Below are 20675 nucleotides of genomic sequence, written 5' to 3'. Positions count from 1 at the left end.
CTCTAGCTACTAGGAATTCCAGAGGGACTCATAAACCCAGTAACCCTGCCTAGCAAAACACAAAAGAGATCATCACCACCAGTCCTAATGCCTGCCCAGAAACCACAGGGTGGGAAGCCAAGGCTGTATTCCCAGATGAAAACTCCTGTCTCAGCAGATGGGACTTCTTGTAGTTATTAAACTCATCTAAGCAAAGTTTTCCCTGCTCCCATCGACTCCAGCAGCTTCATTTTGCCATGAAACAATTAATTGGTCACCAGGCCAGGCATCAAGAAAGTACAAACAAGGGGCACTCACCGAGATGAAGAGCAGATCTACTTTCCACCTTTCCAGGTTGCAAAGGACTTTATATCCCTTAATTATGAAGCTTCGAGGAGGAAAAAAACAAACAAACAAAAACACTCCAAAGCAGAGCAAAAAAAAGCCCTTGCAATTGTATGTGCTGTAACAGAGCCAGAGGTGAGGCAGCTTTACCTCTCTCTCAGACTTTTGAAGGAAGAATATTTAATGACCCTAATGGCAAAAAGCTGAGCCTGCCCCAGAATTCAGTCCCCTGATAGGACTCATCTGCCTTGGGAATAGGGGGCTCCAAGGGTTCCCCATCACCTCCCCAGCCTTAAATACCAGGACCACATCATGCCAGAAAAATAGTAAAGGAAAATGAGATGGGAAGATGAAGAAGGGAAACAAAAGAAGGGCTTGGTTATTTTTCACACATTTGAGTTGTGCAGATGGCTCTGAGCATGTGGGATTTCAATCTGGGCTTTTAATAGAAGGAAAACTATCAGGGTGTTCCTCAACCAGAGCAGCCAAAACAATCTGGGGTTTTTTGTATTCTGCACCTGATACTCTCTTTCTTGTTTTTTGCCTCATAATCCTGGTTTTCACCGAGGTGATGACTAACTGGGAGTGGATATAAAGCCCTGCTGGGTGAGTTAGTGCTGTTGGCACCACGGAATGGAGAGCTGAGCTCCAGCTGCCAGGGGAGGTGGCTGAGGATGCAGCAGGAGGGATGTGCAGTGGGAGGGTGGCTGCCCTGTGCTCCTGGAATTGTGTCACAGTGACTGCTCATGAAAGCACCATCAGAAAATGATGCCAGGCCGGGATCAGAGGGGAGAAATGCTTTGCCATTCCACCCCAGTAACTATTCAACCTGTTAACATAGACCCAGCCAAACGTGACCCCCCTCCTTCCCCGAGCTCAGGAGGGCAAACAATGCCAAAAGGCAGCTCAAACCAACCAAAAAACCAACCAAGCATTGTCATCGCTTCTCATATTTATATTTTTGATTTTATTTTTAATTTTTATTAAAAAACAACCATTATCAAAAACGAACCATTTACTGGAAGGCTTCAGCCAGGGAGAACTCTCATTTCAATCTCGTGAACAAAAGGCAGCACAGTTATTACCCAGAGGCTTAAAAAAAAAAGGTTTAAAAAAAGAGAAAGTTTCAAACCACAGTTTATAGCTGTGCAATTTTCTCATTGTCCATGGAGAGGCTTTTGTTAAAAGCCTTCAGTTCAGAATTTCATGGAAGACTTTTAAAACCCAAGGGAACAAGGAAGCACATGCTTGTTTAAAAAAAAAAAAAAGGCACCTGCCCTTGGATGTACTTAACAAGCCCAAAACTGGGTATGTTTAAAATTGCAAAGTAGTGAATAGTTTTTATTAAAAAAACAAAACAAAACAAACAAAAACCCCCAACAAAACCCCCAGAAATTAAAAACCCCAAAACATTTCCTCAGTCTGGGAACTTTGAAGCCAAAACCAAATAAAAAAACGGTCTTAAAATATATATACATATATATATATATGGCTTTCCACTTTTCCTATCCATTTCGCTGGAGACAAAAATAAACTTAAGGGCGATATTTGGTTCTTGAAAACGATCCTGTCCTTCTCTTCAGCTGTCAGCCAGAGCTGGGGGGGTGCAGGCCCTGATGTGTGGGTGCTCACGACGTGGCTCAGACCCCCCCCGAGTTCTCCTTCATCCTCGCCAGTAGCCGGGAGTAGACGGGAGCTGCCAAGGGAAGGGGCAGGTTGGGTGGCACAGACACAAAGCATCTCCCTGTCCCCTCCCCTCCCTGCCATGCTTGGGGCAAGACAACAGAATAAACCTCTCTGAGGGACAGGGACATACAATGGAAATTAAAAACGAGGTGGAGAAGTTGTTTTTTTACCTAGTCGAGGATTCCTCTGAGAAACCTGCATGGAATAGATCAGATAATAAATACAACAGATCTCTGACAGACACAAGAGCAGTCAGCATGTCAATATATTTGACTATTTATAGTCAATTATATATGTGTATATATATATAAATATATGTATGTGTGTATATAAATATATATGTATATATATAAAAATATGTGTATATATATATAAATATACATATACATAAATATACATATACATATATACATACACCCATAATTATATATTAAGTCTATTATATAAAATACATTCAACTTATAAAAATATATTACATATTCATTTATATTATAACTAATGTAATGTAATAATATAAATATATAGTTGAATGTGTTGTTTATATATTTATATAATATATTAAATATATTATGTCAATATATTGACTATTATGACTATTGACTGTTATGACTATTATGACTATAATTCACTATTATGTCAATATATTGACTATTATGACTATTGACTGCTATGACTATTATGACTATAATTGGCTATTATGTCAATATATTTATTGACATAGTCAATAGTCACCAAACACTATGGATGAATGACTCTTCATTCTGGAAGCTGACACATATAGCACCATGCCAAGGTTGCCTGCTGCAAACTGAGGCTTCGTGTTGACAAATGTATTATTTCTTATATAATTAAATCATGCAAGGAGAGAGGATGGATCATTGCCTGAAATGGCAATTTCAGGCAATTTTGGAAGTCAGCACGTGAATGAGACATTATCTTGCAGTCACTGTTACCCAAGTGTGATTTCAGTGAGAGTTGTTTTTACCTTGGATAGCGCAGACGCCTGTTTGAAGATTTCCAGTGCAGGGTCTGCAGGCTCATCCCCTCTCTCCTGGGGCCTTGAAGCTGAGGGTGGAACAGGGAGAGCACTGAAGCACCCAAAGCACTCAGGCTGCTTCCTTCCCCTATTTGCTGGTGGAAACCCCCCAGCAGCCCAACCCTCCTCACCAAACCCAAGCCATTGCCACGTGTCCCCACCCCTCCCGGAGCAGCTCTGCTGTCACAGGGTGGCTCAGATGTTTCTCACCTACCCTGTGGCTGTAGGACAGAGTTCAGGGCATAAATCACCCCGTTCGTGGCCATGATATCGCTCTCAGCGACGGGCTCCTTGTTGATGTGGATCACGTTGTTTTTCTGTTCAGGGAAAGAAAAGATAAAAAAAAAGAAAACGAGAAACTTTTTGTCATTTCCGATGTCGTTTAAAAAAGCCCTCACTTTGCATTCATTCTTTTACTGAATGGCTGAAGGCCCTTTTCATTCCTCTTGCCAATTAAGGAGGATATAAAAACAAATTACAGGCTGAGCAGTCTGCCCTGGAATGGCTGGCAGGCTTCAGGCTCTCTCAGTGCTCTGGCTGGGAATGCTGTCCCGTGGCAGCAGAGCACATCCACCAGCAACCTGGTGGCAGCAGGCACTACCACTTGTGCCAAGGGGGATGGCTGTGGAGATGGGATCAGGGGAGGGCAGAGCAGGACTGGACAGGGGAAGAGTCTGTCATGCACTTTGGCCAACTCAATGCACTTGCAAACACTGTTCCTTCCATTTTTGTCCTGCATTTTCTTATGCATGGTAATTTATTTTCTGAAATGTTTTTTTCTTTTTCCTCAATAGAGGATCCTGCGATCTCTTAATGCAGCGCAGAGTTTGTGAAACGAAATTATATATCTAAATAAATCCTGCTGCTTTAAGGGAGCCCATGCAGAGATCATTTTGGTTACACAAAAAGAGATGTGTTAGCTGAACAAGCTATTCATTTCGTTTATTTATGCTTTTTCCCCCATGACTCAGGGTTACATTTATAACAGCTCCTGGAAATCATTTACAATTGGCCTTCTGGGGGGAAAGCTGAAGCAAACCACATTTCATTCTCCCAGCTTGTTGGATTGAACACATGGCAACAGTCCCTCTGCTGCAGCCCGGAAAACTCTGTTTGGTGGGACTGTGAGCACATTTAGGGGAGATTCCCACACAGACACACTCATGGCCCTGCTGAGCACAGAACCCCATCCCAGGGGACTCACCATGCTGACTTCCAGTTTGTCTCCCTGCATGGATTTGAGCCTCACGAGGGCACTGACGGCGCCGCTCACCAGGATCTCGTCGGCCACGTGGAACTTGAGGATGTTGGCAAGTTCCTTGGCATTACCTGGGGAGGGAGAAAACAACATCAGCACTCGCTTCCCATATTTCATGTGCTGGAATGGAGTTACGTGGAAAATACCATTGTTTTCTGAAAGTGCAAAGAAACAATGTAAAATTGAAAAAAAAAACCAAAAAAACAAACCATCACCCCACAAAAAAAACCCAAAACAAAATAAAACCCAGGTTGCAGCTGCTTAGGACATTGAGGGCATTCCTGCCTGGGCAGGTCAGGATCCCAGCAAGTCCAAAAGGATGCTCTTCCAGTGTCCCACCTCGGTACCTACCAAACCTGCCCAGAACATGAAATTCCTATTTCTTGGGTTTTCATCCCTCATTCTCTCACTGTGCACAGCATGAACCTGCTCCTGCTTTCACTTCCCAAGGAAGTCTGAGATGGCAGGGCAAAGAGCCACGTGAAATAAGGAAGCAGATGGAGCACTCTGGTATTTGCAAATGTCACCAAGGCCAGTGTCACTTGGCAATAATTCTCACAGCTGGGTAGGAAGGGGAAAAGTACAGGAGAATTGTCACTACTGGCTCAGGGATTGATACCCTGATCCCCACTCCACTGAATCTCTACTCATCTAGTCATGCTTTGAAGCAGATTTGAGGAAGATAAGATGCTTCCCCTTCACCATCTCTTTTCCAGAAGAGGAACATGGGCCAGCAGCCCTTGTCCTGCTTCTCCTTCAGAGGATGCAGTGTCCCTGGCAAGCCCCACTAGTGCAAAAGGTGGCTCCATGTACAAAACCAGAGCAGCTCCCTCAGCTCCCTTGTCTTTCAATGCTTCCAAAGCTTGTATTTCAGCTTTTTTCCGTGATGGTTTTTAGGGTGGCCACGGCTCACGCTGCACGTCCTCCCCAGCGTGATTCACTCCTTCATCAGAGGCATAAGCTAAATATTTGCGTGAGAAAAGAACATCTGAAGTGTCCACATCTGGGAATCTTCATTCCTGCAGCCATTTACCAGAGCTGCAAAACAGTTCTGAAATATTTATCTACTAAGTGCTAGACTGGATGTGCAGTCTGATATTACAGGTCCCTCATCCCTGCACTTAAAAGGATAACCAGCTACCATGGGCAGAAGCTTCCCAAATTATGATGTCAATGTTTGGTTGGGTTTAATGACCAGAAGACATTACTCTTAAATACCTGACGTTGTTTCCAACCACAGCCAGTTTCGAACATGAAGAAAATAAAAGATTGTGCTGCTTTTCCAGGAGGGCATTATTAAATATTCCTGTGCTGTTTTACACACCCAGACTGCATGCCTGTGCTTTTCAGGAGACTGGTCTTAATCTGAACTAGGCTGGAATATTTGTTGTCTTCCCAGGATCAAACTGAACCTCCTGCTTTGTCTATGTGTAAATAAAAGGAGAAACAAGACTTTTGCTACTTAAATGTCATACAGTGTAACTTGAGGCTGTGCGTGGACCACTGTCTTCTCTTTGCAAAATTTACTTCAGACACCCTGATCCTGCATGGTTGAGAAGAAATTCTCACTTCTCTCAGCCTCGAGAAAAGCAGAGACCTCACAGGTTCCTTTAGAAACACCTGGGAGTCATCTTGCTTACACCACCAGCACAGCCAGATTAAAGTCAGAGTGAGTTTGTGGCACGAACTACAAACACATCTTCCAAGAACACAGGCAGTATAAACCCCACTTTGGGAATTCAGTGTCACTCTGTGCATCCTCAGCTTTTTGCTTCTCCAAATTGGTTGTGCAGGAAGCTCACCCTTCCAACAGACAGGGTCAAAGAATGAGATCCAGCAGAGATATCTGGCCATTCCTGCCCATACCACACCAAGAGGTGAGAGCAGCAGTTCACCTGAATGCCCTCAGAATGCTCACCCATGAGTTTGTTGAGCTCCCCCTGGGGCAGGGCTCGGAAAGCTTCGTTGGTCGGAGCGAACACCGTGAAGGTCCCCGGCCTGTTGAGGTTCTCTGTCAGCCCTGCAGACTGGATTGCAGCCACCAGGGTGCTGCAAAACAAACACACAGCAAAGGCATCACTGCAAACACTCCTTTGGTGCTCTTAGAGCAGTTGCACACCGTGTTCTGAGAGAGCTGGAGGGTTACAATGACGAAATCCTGCTGGGATCCAGATCAATTAATCAAAATGTTGATTAGGTTTAGATTGGGAAATGAGCCTGTGAGGTCCGACCAGAACATCTGAGAAACGGCAAAGCAACCTGGGAATGCTGACTCCTTGGGGACCAAGTGGTAGTGTGGAGACAGAGAGGTCTGGCCACAGGGGCTCTGATGGGCAGGGATGGATTCAGAGCCAGCTTCTTACTGTGCTAAGGGAACCACACAGTCTTGGCTCACAATTCATTGAGGGTTATTTGAAGTTTCATTCCCTATAATTTAGGGAGACCATGGTTTTGGATACTCTTTCTGTAATAAAGAAACATCTGTATCATCATGGCTACAACCCATAACAAATAGAAACTGTTCTGGCAGCTCTTCTTCTCCTAACTAGCACTTGGGAAGAGCAGAAAGGTCACCTGAAGCGATGGTCTGCCTTGAGAACATCCATCACTGAGCCGGTTGGTGGAGTCAACATCTTGTCCACACTGAACAGAGTCCCAAACCTTCCCCTCTTGTCATGGGCAGCAATGCAGGCGTTTTCAATGCAAAGGTTCTGCAGACACAATGACAGAAAAAAACCCACTTTATTAGCATTTGCTTCCAAAGAGGGATTTTTGTACTTTCCATGATGTTCATTTGCACTGTGTATGTGACAGCTGTGAGATCAGAACCCCCCTCATCCCTCAGGCACACAGAGCACACACTGGAAGGACTCACATTGCGGTACACAAACACTCTGAGCTCCTTGTCCCCCAGAGTCTGCAGCTTCTGCCCATGATACAGATACTTAGAGGAGAGCTGGTCTTTAACAATGTGGTTCAGAAGCAGGTTTCTCATGTTGCTGTCAATAACTGGGAGTCCATCTGCAGCAAAAAGTGTGGGAAGAACCAGTGATTCACTTAATGTTACTATTGAGACACTAAAAACCATTCAAATACAGAGTATTACCCACACCAGTTTTAAACTGTAAAGCTAGATGCCACTGCCTGTGGCTGTGGCATTTGAGAGAGGATTTGAGTATTTGTGCACTGAAACTTGGCTGAAGACTGTTTGAAGGAGGTCTGTGGCCCAAGCACTTGGAAGAAAGGGATTTAATCCCTGGCTTACCTTTGAACACATCGTTCACTGGGGCAAGGAGGGTCACTCGCTCACTGCCAGTTAGATGAGAACTGAGACCAGCTTGTCTGAAAAACTCTGTCGACTTGGAAACTTCAGATTCTTGTGCCAACTCAAACAGAGTCTTAGCTGAAAAGAAAAGCAACACATAGTAACCTTACATTAAGGGCAATCCACCCATTGCTGTTCCCTCTAAACCCAGCATTTCCTTGGCAGAACAGACAGAAGAAAGGCAGCAGAGATGGGGATGCAGAGAGGCCCCAGTACCTGAGTCTGGGATCAGCAGCTCGTTGACGAAATGCACGACGCCGTTGGTGGCCAGGATGTCCTTGTTGGCAATGATGGGCTTCCCGTTGAGGGTCAGCTCTTCCCCACTGCAGCCCACGTCCAAGGTGGTTCCTTCCAGAGTCTCCATGGTCAGGCCAGCGATGATGGCCTCAGCACACATGGCTGACTTCAGGATGTGATGGTTCAGCAGGTCTATGGGAGAGGAAAATGTCTCAGTGAACTGCAAAAATCAGCTGTGAAAGCACTGCAGCTTTTAGGGATCCTGTTCAGTGGCCAGGGTGTACTGCACGGGGCTCCACTCCATAAAATGCAGTCACTTTAAAATGTGACATTTTTGTTCAGCAGCCTGTGAAGTAAAGTGTCTAAAAAGAGTCATTTTTAAACACCTTTGCCAGCTTCAAAAGGCTTCATGTTGATATTTGACTCATTTGTCACAGGAAGTTACACTAATTAGACACTACTTTCCTTGCATCTTGCTGTGTCAATAGAAATCACCATCACAGAGGAGTGCTAAAAGAAAACTCAGAAAAGGGACTGCTTCATCTCCCTCCTCCATATCTGGCTGCCACTCTCTCTGCCACGTCTACAACCAGAGAGGTCTGGGCTGCCCAGTTAAAAAAGGTGGAATCTGTCACATCTGTTTACTGCAGCTGTTGTCAGTGTATCAAGGAGCTGTTCAGAGGTCCTTGAGAAGGAATTTAGAAGAACTCAAGACCACTCTTCAGCCTCTCAATGCACTCAGCAGACAAGCACTCACCCCTCAGGGCTTCTGGGTCCCCCAGGATCCTGTTCAGTGTTTCTCGTGGGATCTTCTCAAAGGCTTCATTGGTTGGAGCCAAGAGTGTGTACTGGCCTTCGCTTTCCAGCAGGCTGTTGAGGTCGGATGCAGCCACAGCAGCCTTGGGAGAAACAAGGAGAGAGGGTAAAACACATTCAGACAGAGCACAAAGGTCAGAGGCTTTGTCCAGGCACGTACTAAGGGCCAGACTTATTGAGTACTTCAAAATTTCAGAGGACCCACAAAAAATCCTGAATAGCTTCTTTCAGCACTTTGGTCTCTTTATAAATTTGACCCTGACCCATGGTTCTCTTGTGTTCCAGAAATTTGATTACAAGAGCCCTTTTTTTTTTTTTTTTGGCAAGACTGAGAGCTAGTTCAAATACCCTGATATGCCTGGAAAGGGTCACTGTAATTCCAGGGAATATTTCAGATCAGAACCCACAGCTGGCTAACTGCAAATCCCCTGTACATTTTGAGTTATTCCTTAACTTGGCAAATACCAAGGCAGATAAATTGGTACACATCAAGTTGGGACAGTTAATGTCTCCTAAGGCCAAGACTCCCATACAAGAATGAGGAGACACACTCAGTCTACATCTCTTTTCTGAACAGCCATAGCAGGGTGACAATTATTCCCATGAAATCCTACTTGCCCTGATATCAAACACTTCTCTTCCTAAAGCAAAATGAGCAACATTGGTACAAGGATTTCACCAGCAGCTGTGGGGCCACAGCCTCTGGACACAGGCAAAGCTCTTCAGGACGATTCACCAGGAGTGGGATGACTGAGCATCTCTCAGGAGCCCTGGAGCAGCCGTGGGTTGACTCACCCGGAGGGTTTCCAGGCTGTCCTCAGTCTCAATGATCTGCTGGATGGTGTTTGTGGTGGTAGCGATGACCTTGTCGATGACGTGAACCACCCCGTTGGTGGCGTGATGGTCAGCTTTGAGCAGCCTGGCACAGTTCACAGTCACAATCTGCAGAGGGAAAGAGCCACGGGGTGTTACAGGCACTGAAAGCAGAAGATAAAGCAGCCTCTGCTGCTTTTCTATTTCTGTTTCCAACACAGCGAGTGCTTTAATATTGAATCAGCAAGGGCAGAAATGTGGTTTCCTGAGAAAACACAGAAAGAGCAGGAATGTTCTATCAAGAATGTCTGAAACATTTCATGTTTAAAGAGCTCTGAAAATCATGAGTGGTTTTGTCAACCCTCATTCATCAAGACTAAGAAAATATGCAAGAACCAAGACTTGGGCAAGCAGTTAGACAGCAATGTGGACAACTGCCCTGCAACAGCATCGAGGAAACTATAAACATTCTTTTCAAACTCCTTCAAAATATGTATCTTCAGTCAGTAGTTGTCAATCTAAGCATTACAGAGCCCTGGAGGCCCAAGGACGATGTAGGAGCTGCAAGGCAGCCAAGAAACAAGCCTGCTGTGAACAGGTTTGACACAAGCAAGAACTTCTTTGCTGTGCAGTGACCGAGCACTGAACAGGTTGCCCAGAGAGGGTGTGGGGTCTCCCTCACTGGGGATATTCCAGAACCACAAGGACACAGCCCTGTGCCGTGTGCTCTGGGATGACCCTGCTGGAGCAAATGGTCCCCCTGTGGTCCCTCCCAGGCCGACCCACGCTGTGACCCTGTGAATGCCTCACCCCGTTGGGATAGTGGTGAATCTGGATGGGCAGGTTCTGGTACATGGAGTTGAGTGTTGTCCCGTGTTTCAGGTCATCCGTGAGGACCCGTTTGTCCACCATGTGGTAGCGCAGGGCGTTGAGCAGCTCGATGTTGACGTTACTGACCAAGGAATCCAGAGTTTCCTGAAAATCAGGAAAATAAACTTTTCAGTCCTGAGTGCTTAGAGAGGGCCAGGAGGTCTGGCTGCACCTAGGGTGCTTCCAAAGTGTATGTGGGGGGGTGTGTATGAATACTAAGTGATGCATTCAGCCTTACACCATCTGTGCAAATTAAGAGCTCAGCTCTCAAAAATCTTTATCTTTTGCCTTAAAAGTGCAGCTAACAGCTCTGGCACCCTCCATCCTCGGCAGACAAAGGGATGATGGCAGCTCCAGTGTGGGATCTTTGCACTGTAAAGCAACAGGGCCAAGGGCAAATACACAAAAAGACCTTTCCCAGCAGCATCATCCCTGCAAGGGGCTCTGCTGGTGAAGGTTTGGGGCAAGGGCTTAGCAGTGGGGAGAGCCAAATAAAATGTTCCCTCCTCGGGATGTAGCTGTAAAGAGGGGGTTGTACAGTTGTGACTCCCTTGCTCACAGGGATGCTCCACTGGGATGGGAGCACCAGCAGGACAGCAGTGACCATTTCAGGACTGGAAATATCACAAGACACAGAGTGAGAAAATCAGAATGAATATAAAGGAAATATGTAATTGAGGATGGGACACACTGATGTGGGAGTCGCTGAGGCTCTAATTGGGACTGGCTTTTTGAACAGACTGAGAATGACCAGAGTGGCAAAGTAATGGTCAAAATGAAACACTGAAAGGGATGGAAAGCCTTCCGTGGCATCCACATCTCTCCAGTGTTGGAATCCTTCAAAAGCAAATCTCTGGAGCTTCTGGACCAGTACAGTGATACCCATCTTGGAAATGCAGAGCCCCTCCTCTATCAGGACTGTGCCTATTCTGCCAGATGGGGCTGGATCCAGACCCCTACAGAGCTGGGTCCCCATTACAGAAAGCCAGGGGAAAGAGGGGAAAGCAGAGGAATTACATCTTACAGCAGACAGTGATGCCCAGGCCTCATTACTGGGAGCAAAAATTGTAAAACTTCCCGGCCCTTCGATTTCTGGCCTCAGGTTGGAGCGGTCGGAGTAGAGCTGTGTGGTGGCAGAACCAACCACCCCCAGGGTCTCGTAGATGTTGGAAAGAGGCAGTGCTGAAAGAAGAGAAAGTTAAGTTCCCAATACATCATTCCTCCCCCTGGCTGAATTCGAGGAGAGCTGCAGGGGAGAATGCTCGGGGAAGTGAAGCACATCGGGGACTGGGATCTGCTCATCAATTAGATGATAAATAATCACAGCCTGGCAGCTTCACCCTCCCTTCCAGCAGGGTAATCCAGGACTGACTGCATCTCTGCAGGTTTGAATGGACTTACCCTGCATTTATACAGATGGGATTTGAGGCAAACAAAGATATTAATTGCTTTCACCCAATCCTTGTTTGCACTCAGGCTTTTGGGATTTGCTGTTGGACACTGCTGGTCCCAGTCTCCACTGACCCATCTGCACCAGCCCATGTGGTTAACTGGGCAGCATCCAGCTTTTGGGGAAGGAAGTGTTCAGAAAGCAAAACCAGAGCATGGCTTTCTTCAATAAACCCAGTTAACTCCCTCCCAACTCCCACCAGTGGCTGAACTTAATTTTCTCCTAAATGCAATTTTACCAACCCCATGCTTGCCAAAATGTCCAAGGCCAGGTTGGATGGGGCTTGGAGCAACCTGGTCTAGTGGAAGGTGTCCCTGCCCATGGCTGGGGGTTGGAACTAGATTATCTTTAAGGCCTCTTTCCAAACCAAACCAGTGTAAAATTCTATGAAAATAAAAACTAAAAATGAGCAGAGATTGGCAGGGCTGTCTGTTACTCTGTCATTCCTCTGCACTGCATTTCCAACACAGCTATATCACTTGTTGGAATAAGTAGTTCCCTATGGCCCTCCCATGCTTGATTAAGTTTAATTATATCCAAGGTTCTGAGTTGTCTGGAACATTTAGCAAGCTTTGGAGCTGATCTGGCCCTGGGCCGGTGCTCTGCTGGGTCCATTTTGGGTTTGTTCACGGCAATATTGTGCACAAATTGCAAAAATCAAATCCTCTTCGAGCAATTTTCTAATATTTCCCTTTACTAGGCAGCTGTGTAATTTTAAGGAGTCTAAAAAATGTCAAACATATTTTTACCAGCTGGGCAGCCTTTTTCTCCAGGAACTTTTTCATATCCAGGACAGCACTCGTAACTGATGACTCTGGAATAAGAGAGGGATACTGCAGATTAACCAACAGTGTCTCACTGCTTTTTCTCTATTTGCTGCAGTTCTGGGTCCAGCCATGTCTGGGGCTGTTTCCAAGCAGACTCTTCATTAGAAATACAGACTTGAACCAAAGACAAACCACAGTTTTTATCTCCTTCAGGGCTGCGTGTTGCCAGTTCCTCCACAGAACAAAAGCAGACAAAATTTCTTTTCAAAACCACACTTTCCAGGAGACTTTGTACAAACAGTGGATGGGAAGTGACTCCACATTGCCAGGAGATAACCTGTGCAAGGCTGCCAGTGCTGGTTCATCTGGGCACGTTTCCCATGGGATTTGGGGATCTCCTCGGCTCACTGCTGCTGTCACATCTCATCACTCTTAGGGCAACTCCAATGTGACTGCTTGACCAAACCAAGCCTTTCCCCCTCATTTCACCCTGTTCTTGTCCACCACCAGAAATTATTTGCTTACTTATGGCAAAATCCACAGGACAGACCTGGAGGGAAAGGACAACCCTGGTATTGGATGCGTACACTTGGCACAAGGACTTGGGAAAAGCCCTGCAGGGAGAAACTTCACCAGTGGTGGCATCCAAGTGCATCCATGGGCACCTCGGGCAGTGCCACAGCACAGCTACAGCCACGTGAGTGCCCTCAGGGCAGCAGTTCCTTCTGGCTGCCACCAAACTGCTGTCCTGATTAAACTCTTTCCCCCAGTAAAACCAAAGGGGTCACAGACACCCTCCTGGGGACTCAAGGCTGTCCCACAAATTTGCAGACCCCGAATAAGGAAGAGCTGCCTGAAAACTGCATCCATCATCTGCAGCTTAACGGGAAACAGAAGTCATCTGACTCTCAGAGCTGGTCACTGGAGGGAATATGGCTTGATATTAACAGGGAAAAGAAAAAAAAGAAAAGGAAAAAAAAAAATCAATCCAGAATTTGCCAGTTTATTTCTCACAGGGGGTTCCTTCACCCATTGCTCCATGCTCGGTGTGAAAGGAGCAAGGCCACCTGATTGATGGGCTGAGAGAGTGAGGGAATAGGTGTTCCTCCCAAAGGCAAGCATTTCCTCTCTGCTCCCGCTTGGATTTGAGGCAAGCAGGATGCTGTATGGCCCAGGCTCAGCACACCCGCTCAAAGAGAAGGGAAAATCCTCCAGCTTCAGATATTTGTCATCATTTTAACACTGTTAACAAACAGTGGAAATGCCTGGGGTTTAAGAGGGAATTCTTCAGGGTAATTAAGAGCCAGAAAGTGAAACAAATACCTGCTTTGCTGTGACAGAAGCAAATAAATTCTGTGTCATGGTTCCCTAAGAGAATTACAAAGCAAACCCAGACTGATTGTCTAGACATTATATATTCCATGTGGGAAAGAGCTTGCCTAAAGCAATCCCTTCCTTTGACTACTGGAGATCTTAACACCCTGCTGCTCTGCTTTCCCCAGCCCCCCTGTCTCGTGTTCATTGGAAACACACACTTTCTCCCCCCAACCACTTCCCTCCTCTACCTCCAATTTTTCTTTATTTCACCCTAGAAACCAAATCCAGTCTAGACAGTTCCCTTGGTTCAGACCTGTAATCAAAGATGAAGAGCTGATTAAAGAGAAATCACTCCAAAGTTCAGCATAAATAATTCCCAAGTGCTGACATACGTTTTAAAAGCCTTATTTATAGACCAATTGGAGATTAATGAGCTGCACTGAAGGGGCAGGATGTTGATGCTCACAGCCTGTGGCACACCAGCTCAGGGCTGCTCCAGGCTCCTGCCAGGAGGGGAGGGCACTGGGAGGGGGTGGAGGGAGCTGGTCTAGTGGAAAGTATCCTTGTCCGTGGCAGGGGGATGGTGTGTCAGGTCCCTTCCTGCCCAAAGCCTTCTGTGATCCTATGACTGCTTCTCAGTGGGTTTGTGGCATCTCCAGAATGGAGGGAACTGATGGCCAGAAGCACCAAGGCAGTAGCAGGGCCAGCTCCACTCACACAGGGACTCCTTCATGTCCCCCCTTCACGTGCCCACTGAAGGGGACCCTCAGTGTCTCCTCCAGCATGTCCTGCCACCATCCCCAGCACCAGAAAGCTGCTGCAAAGGGCCAGGTGACCACGGAGGTGCTCAGGCAAGGGATGGCACCCACAAGGAGCCAGAGATGAGGGTTGTGAAACACGGCTTCAGCTCCAGGTATTTGGCCTCCCGTGGCTGGTGGACTCGGTGGAAGCACAGGACCACCCAGCCCACCCAAAGGCATTGCTGGGGTGGGCACAGGGCACCCTCCAGCTGGTGCTGCTGCCACCTCCAGCCCCCAGGGAGGAGCAGCACGGCTGTGGCTGAAGGTTACTCTGCACCCCAGTGCTGCCTGACCCTACATCCATATGGGAGGAAGGCTGCTCTTATCTATCCTTCTCCAGCTGGGGCAGAGCCACACTCTGCTGCCCAGGGAGGAGGATTTCTCCTGAACACCCCCCAGCCACTGCCCCACGCAGTGAGTTCTGCACAAAAGCCTTTGGAATTGCCCAGTCCATCCCAGTTTCTGGTGTCTGCTCAGTGGCTACAAACCACTACACCGGGACACAGCGGATGCCAAGGGTGTGGGTTAATCAGCACTGCCCTCACACAAAGAGCATTTGTCACCCACTCTGACCACCATTTCCTGACCTCCTCCTTGAGTAACTGCAAGTCAAAGCTACGGTTTTTCAGCCTCTGGTTTTGAAACATTGCATTTCTGAACTGTCTATCAGTGTCTGCCTGCAGAAGCAAGCTCCCTGGCTTTTATCAGTCGTTGTTTCACTGCTGTTGCATTCTTGGGAGCTGAAATTAAATTTTAAGTGCATTCTTTGAGGTAATAAAAATAAGCTTAGGCATACATTAGTGAATAAAGATCCATTCGTAATAATTTCCTGTAATAAAGCTCATATGGTTTGTTTTTGTAAAAGAAGTGCCAGAGAGTAATTTTTTTTTTCCTAAAATGAGAAAAGTACATTGGACATGAAAAAGAAAGTTAATTTTAAAGGAAAAAAAAAAAAGGGAAATTATGAACGGGTTATTCCTCAAAAAATAATCCAAATCCAAAATGTATAAGTTGTCTTTTCATTCTCAAGACAAAAAAGTGTGTGGGGACGTGTTCCATTGCAAGCCCAGTTCTGGAAGAATAAGCCCAGTGCATAAGGGAGGTAGAAAAATATAAAACACACAGGTATAACGATGAGAATATGCTCTAAATAAACTGTTTCTTTGAGTTTGGAATCCCCAGCAGTGGAAAATTACCTAATTACCAAAACGATCTTGTTTCAGTGCTCATTAAAATCAAAGCAGTGTCAGACTTCTTGCCAACTGTCTTGTCTCACGTCATCAGCAATGATAAAACCTGTACATAAATCCTCTAATTTCTCCTTGGCTGTGTGAGCCAACACTTCAGCAAAGAGGAGAAAAACAAAGGGAAAAAAAGAAAAAAAAAAGGCAGATAAAGAGGTAGGAGTCGTCTTCTGGTGCATGAGCTGAAATTTCCAGCACTCCACCCCTGTGGAGCTTTGATTCTCAGCAATACCTGGTTTCTCATTGACCTCCCTCCCCACTACCTGTTTGAAACAGTGCTCAGAGAAGGGAAAGAAAAGAAAGCAAAGCAGCCAAAACAATCTTCCTAGAGCCAGGTAATTGCACCTGCTGCACACCTACAACCTGTGGCACCACCGACCCTCTGAGCAAGCAGGGAGGACAACAGGCAGGTCCAATGGGAAGTAGGTGAGATGGGCCAAGTGTCTCCTACCCCAGGACTGCTGTTCTCACAGGTGGGAAAAACCTGCTAGGAGGAGGAGAGAAATGACCACGCTCCTCCAGCTCCAGCACCTCCCCAGGGCTGATGGAGCAGATCCCTCTGCCCACAGGAGGAACCAAGCATGAGCTGGAGGACCACAGCATGAGCTGCTGACTGCAGATCTCCAGCAAAGGCTGGATCCCCCCAGTTATGCTGACAAACATGCCAAATCCTGATTTTTATGGGATTTAAAGGCATGTGGTGTTCTCAAAACCTCTCATGCACCAGCTCAGTCCTACATACCAGGCTGGTTTTGAGGGTTCCTGCTGGACAGCATTAGCTGTGCCCACCTACTGTGATGGGTGCTGAGGCACTGAGCATCAGGCCCCTGGTGCAGGGATTTGAGTGCTGCAGCAGAATGCATCATGTCCTTTATAGCCCAAATGATTCCTGATTGCTTCCATACGCCAGGCTCACCACGTCCAGTGGGAGCCATCACCGGCAAACTTGTGTAATCAGAGCTGTCCCGGGGTCCTCCGGAAAATCTGAGTCAAGGCACATGTCTTTTGTTCTGCACCAGCACTGCTAAAGGAAAAAGTAGGGCCCAGGCTCAAGAATGACTAGGAGGAGAGAAGACAATAACACCCATTGTGGAGGTGATGCAAAGCAAAGAGTAGTGAGCAAATTCCGTGGGTAATGGAAAGATTATCTCATAGGTTAACAGGCAGGTTAATGCTCTGTGTGCTTTTCTCTCAGCGAGGCATCACTGGATCAGACACTTGGGTAAAAGCAGAGAAAAGGAAGCAGAAGAGGTTACCCCATCTCCTCAAGTGAAATCATAAAATGCTGCCAGATGCCAGTGGTTACACCTCCTTCTGGAGATAAGTGGGTGAGTTTGTCTCTGCCAAATCCAGCTGCACACTTGGGTTACATGAGATTAGTTTCTCATTTGCTTTAGAGCTGAAGGAATCCGTGGCTGGAGAGCTTTGCCTTCCAGTGCTGAGAGCAGCAAAGCTATCCCACATCCACAGCTGAGCCATGTTTTCTTTGGAGACATGCTAGGCTACTCTGTTATCAGAAGAGGCAGTGATGATACCACATTGCCATGCCATAATCTTGTCCATTTTCTGTCAAAAAAAGCACCATTATTCAGCCAAGATGACAACCTGAACTCTAAGCACTCAAGCTAAGCCTTCCCAGCTTTGTTGAGTTTGTAGAATCAAGGGGAGGGGAATTTTACAATATTGCCTCTCTTTTTTGTTCTTTTTTTTTCTGCTGTAAAGAAAATTGGGCATAAGGAAAACCATGATACATGGTACATCCAGCAATACATCCTCCTGAAGTACAGAACTTTCCTTCTTGGGACAAATTCATGGCAAGTACAGTGAAAGGCCAAAAGCTCTGAACAGTGACAAGATCTGGTTTGCAGGCACCTGAAATGAATCCCAATGGCCAGGCATCACAGCTAAACTGATGATGGTAACCAAATTCTGCAGTAAAGAATAACAGGTTCCTATAGATCTAATTGCAATTTACAGTGGACCACAACAGAAACACATGAGATGATTTTCTGCTGTCTGCTCTTGACTCTGCAGATCCAGGACCAGACCTGGCCCACAGCTCTGATCCCCAAGGCCAGGACTGCTCAGGGCATCTCTGCACCAGCCCTGGGTATTGTGGTGGTCCCTGCTGGAGTGTGGGGCCAGCAAACGCTCCTGAAAGCTCAGTTTAGACTACAGCAAGGAAAAAGACTCTCAGCTCCTGTTCTCCAGCCTGGCAGACAGTCAAGCATGCATAGGCTTAATTATCTGCTGACTGCATCTTTCAAAAGAATGTCCCGAGGCTGCTTACACAGATACTTTATGCAACAGCTACTTGAATATTATTGTTTGCAATTTTAGACGTGGAATTGGCCTGCAAGTCTGATTAACTTTCCTGGTGGAGTCATCAGAGAGTGCTGGCTAAAGCTGACGCTTCTTTCCCCTTATTTCTGTTTTCCCTTCCAAAGCAAACAGATGGAGATGAATTTTACGCTCCCTCCAATATCCATCAGCTCTGGGTTGTCTTTTTTTCCTCATTTTTTATTTCTTAAATCCAGGGAGCACTGAGCCTAGCATGGAGAGGGACAGGGCTAAGCACTAGAAAACATCTGGTACACACTTCATTACAGCCCTGAGAGCTATAGAAATATATATAGAAATGCAATTAGAACAAACCATCAGCATTTGTATTTACATGGTACTTTCCACTCTTAACATCAAAGCATTTTAGGATCCATTGGAGAAAAACATAAATATTTCTTAGGGAGTAAAAAGCTCGTGAAAGACGTGAAACCCACCCCGTGGGCTGTGACATCCACACCAGCTGCTTCCCCCACCCAGCACCCACCTCCACGGGGGCATCTCTGGGGAGATCCTGGCTTGGTACCCGGGTACTTACGTTGACTTCCCGCAGATCTTCCTCTGGTACCACTGCTTGCAGTTGGTGAAGTATTTCCTGTTGGTGCCGATCAGCTTCTGCACCGCACACACGTTGGGGCTGTGGGGGAGGGCAGAGCACAACAGGGTCCCGTGAGCCTCCCTCCTCTCAGTGCTGACCCCCAGCACGGAGCCACCCCCCACCTGACAGTGCCCAAAAAGGCTTTGCAGGGCAGGAAACTTTGAGAGCTGCAAGTCAATTCGATCTGAGCATATAGTGACTATCATGAGGTGGAGGAAGCAGGAAAAGAGATCTCCCCTCACTCTGTCACAGCATCTTTTTCTTCAATAAGTGCAAATTCTTGACTTTTTTTCCCCATGTTCCATCTCTCACTAAAATAGAAATAAAGTAAATTTAAAGTGTTTCTGTGCTGAACAGCTACTTACAATTTGGGATCCCAGCTAAAACCTGAGCAAGTTTTGCAATAACTCAAATCCTTCCAAAAGAAACCACTACTTTAGTGTTTAGGATATAAGAAAGCACAGATATTTACCAGCCTACAGACTTGCACCAGAACCAGGATGGGTACTTTTGCTGTATGATAGACTCAGCAGATTCTGGCCAAGGATGCTGAGCTGAATGAGGGGACAATGAGCAGTGCCCTGCCCTGTTTCGACACATCAGGTAAGACAGCACAGCTCAAGAGTGGCTGTATCAGCCCAGGAGGTCCCCAGAGCTCCCACTGACCCAGAAAAGTTGATGGTTGGTGTTCCACGTGTGACTAACCCTGCTGAGAGCTGACAGCAGCCTTTCAGCTTTCTAAGAAGTGGTATCACTGCAAACATGTGGTCAAGCAGGAGCTGGGAGTTTACTTGCTGCTGGTTTGGCCAGCACAGCATTTCCCTGCTCTGCCTGGCTCACCATCTCTGTGGTTTGTGGCCAGCAGCCCTGGCCACTGGGCAACACACATCAGAGTGTAAGATGTGATTTATGGATCTGGGTTGCAAGGCCATCGACTCTCTTTGGGCTTGAGCAGAGGTGTAGCAAACACCCAAGAAAGCTGAGGATGCTCAGCCCAACTAAGGCTGGATTCCCTACCATGTTCCCACCAACATCATGTCCCAGTTGGAGCAGCAGCACCAAAAGTATGTGCAGCACTGGCTGCCAAGCAGACAAAAGGAAAACAAATGATTAAGCGAAACACATAAATCATCCCTTCAGCCCATCAGAGGTGCTCTGTGCCACCCAAGGCAGAGTTTTCACTTGCACAAATGAAACACAGGATGGGGCCTGGAGATGCTCTTGTGAAGGTCTTGTTGATGTGCTCAGGAGAACAGACAGCAGCCTGTCTCACGCTGAGTCTGACCGAGGCGCTGCCCCTTGCCCCCCAAAACTAACAAAAGCAGAGTTTGCAGCCCAAGCACCAAGTCCTCCAGCAGCCAGGCTTGCTTTTCCCTGGCATCCCAGCCCGGGCCAGCCTGCCCATCATTAACATGAATTAACCTGAGGGTCTCCCCTGTGCTGGCTGACTCCAGTGCCAGCCCCTGCGGGAGCCTGGCCTGCCTTCAATGAGCCTTTGTTGGTGCAGCTGCCGCGGGGGCAGAGCTGACCCCACACAGCCCTGGCACCTTCATCCCACCCCGAGGGCACAGACAGGGCCTGTGGGACCTGCGGGGACTCAGCTCATCGTTGCCCTCGTTACTGCCATACCCAGCAAAGGGAGTTTGTTTCCACACGAAAGCATTTCATCCCCTTTCTCTATATAAAGCAGGGGACAAGGAGCAAGAATCTCCTGAGAAAAAAAAAAAAAAGTTAGAAATCACAAAGCCAAACTTTCAGCTGGTGCAAACTGGCCCAGGCTCAGCAACTTCCACN

The 20675-nt window shown here is 46.8% G+C and overlaps 1 protein-coding gene across 1 annotated transcript; it reads right to left on the bottom strand.

Moving 5' to 3' along the window:
- Positions 1-1264: 1264 nt before the first annotated feature.
- Positions 1265-19087, bottom strand: TGFBI (transforming growth factor beta induced). Its single transcript, XM_029962946.1, has 16 exons — positions 18822-19087; positions 12565-12629; positions 11390-11547; positions 10306-10470; positions 9478-9624; positions 8624-8765; positions 7846-8058; positions 7570-7707; positions 7180-7325; positions 6879-7015; positions 6223-6353; positions 4251-4375; positions 3261-3363; positions 2996-3075; positions 2181-2205; positions 1265-2020 (listed from the first exon to the last, which is right to left on the bottom strand). Exons 1-16 carry the CDS (start codon positions 19085-19087, stop codon positions 1965-1967), a joined length of 2097 nt encoding a protein of 698 aa, XP_029818806.1. The 3' UTR covers positions 1265-1964.
- Between the last annotated feature and the right edge of the window lie 1588 nt (positions 19088-20675).

This window comes from Manacus vitellinus, unplaced genomic scaffold (assembly GCF_001715985.3).
Source record: "Manacus vitellinus isolate BGI_N305 unplaced genomic scaffold, ASM171598v3 scaffold_51_pilon, whole genome shotgun sequence".
Taxonomy (NCBI): Eukaryota; Metazoa; Chordata; class Aves; order Passeriformes; family Pipridae; genus Manacus; species Manacus vitellinus.
Note: the sequence above shows the minus strand (reverse complement) of the source record. Positions and strands in the feature narration are given on the sequence as shown.